Source organism: Ceratina calcarata, unplaced genomic scaffold (genome assembly GCF_001652005.2).
Source record: "Ceratina calcarata isolate Rehan_Ccalc_2016 unplaced genomic scaffold, ASM165200v1 scaffold37.2, whole genome shotgun sequence".
Classification (NCBI taxonomy): domain Eukaryota; kingdom Metazoa; phylum Arthropoda; class Insecta; order Hymenoptera; family Apidae; genus Ceratina; species Ceratina calcarata.
In genome coordinates this window covers 2,702-4,198 of record NW_017160118.1, presented here as the reverse complement: position 1 = coordinate 4,198, position 1,497 = coordinate 2,702, and the positions used below count along the sequence as shown (strand labels likewise).

Below are 1,497 nucleotides of genomic sequence, written 5' to 3'. Positions count from 1 at the left end.
TAGAATTTTCATTATTCTTTACTGAACCCTTCGGTTTTGATTTCAGAATTAATATTCCATTATTAACTGATAGTAAATGCCAGATAAATATTCTTCCTTTTATAGACTTCGTCCCGCTTGTATTATGTTCCATTACTGCGTCGTTTCTCAATGAAGAATAATTTCAGTATCATTTTCTGTCGAAAAGTAATTAAATTGGCCGTGGAATGCACAGAATTTGGTTAACAACCGGATCGATCTCCCGTAAACTGGGAGCTGTTCCAGATGAAATTGTGCGTTTAATCATCTGTTCCAGTGTCGGGAATCATGCGACAACAGAAACGACTGATAGACCGCGTTACGGACACAGCAACCGAGTACAGTACGTCGTAATTTAATCCAACAGCATTTTCACGCTGCTCCATCTCCTAATAGAATGATATACGTCTANGTGTAAGCTTGTGTAAGTGCGTATGTATACGCTGTACGATGTATTAGAGGGCCAAAGATTCTCAACCATTTGTTTCTATTTAATATGTGTTCCACTACGTGGCAACACCTGAAATGATTGAGACCAACTGAGCGGGACTAACGTCCTTAACGAGCCACGAGCCAACGGTCTATTGGCTGAGCGGGGCCTACGCGTGCTCTCATTGGTCAGCGTTTTTCGTCAATAATTCCGAAACCATGGCTCACCTTGCATTCTGCCAAAGGAAATTATTATTCAGAAACACCTAAAAAATCACCCCTTTTTCTGAAACTTCCTGTATACTCGATGCTAAATAGCTTAAAGTATCACCATACGCAAAATCGCTTGTAGCCTGCAGCAGTTGACAAATACCAACCGAATCGCATGAGAGTAGATATTATATTGTCGTTTCAGTAACGAGCGCAGTTGAGAGGCCGAGGAATCTGCTGATAAACGCAACCAGAGCGACGACCGGCTACAGTAAGTATCCGAATATGTCCGGAGCTGTATTATAATTAAATGCTAATCGAGGCTAATCGACCGAAGGACAGTTGACAGCGCAGCTTCCAGAGGCTTGGAGTTCAAACTCAGGCGTTTCCTGGAAAAACTTCGCACGAGGATGCCCTACGGTATTCCAGATCTCGGCATCCCACCCATGGAACCGTTGCAGCTCGACGAGATAGACATCGAGATCGACAATCAAGAAATAGGAAAGTACGTAATTGAATGCTTCGGTCACCTGCAACTTAGAACTGCTGAAGCCCCTGTCCGTTCTTTAACTCGATGCACCTCAAATCTCATGTTTAAACTACTTCCCACAAGTTTGACTGCTCGTTAATGGACAAGTTTAAGTTGTTTAAACTTCTCGACAGGTACAGATTATCCGTCAGATTTAGGTGGACAAGTTTAAAGTGTTTTCTCAGAGAAGAACGACTAAAACTGATTTGCATTATTCTTGAGAAGTAATGCAAATGCAGTAAATCTATTTTTAGCCTATATTCACTCTTTTATAGTATTATGTCATATTTGAAGGAGTAAGTCTTCTTCCA

The 1,497-nt window shown here is 41.4% G+C and overlaps 1 protein-coding gene across 1 annotated transcript in view; it reads left to right on the top strand.

The window, feature by feature from the left end:
- Window positions 1-1,497, top strand: part of LOC108625785 (uncharacterized) — a 4,550-nt gene that overhangs the window by 358 nt on the left and 2,695 nt on the right. Inside the window, exons 2-5 of the mRNA XM_026814245.1 lie at window positions 296-361; window positions 863-928; window positions 1,000-1,281; window positions 1,412-1,424. Coding sequence (XP_026670046.1) covers window positions 296-361; window positions 863-928; window positions 1,000-1,281; window positions 1,412-1,424 — 427 coding nt within the window. The remainder of the gene's footprint in view (window positions 1-295; window positions 362-862; window positions 929-999; window positions 1,282-1,411; window positions 1,425-1,497) is intronic.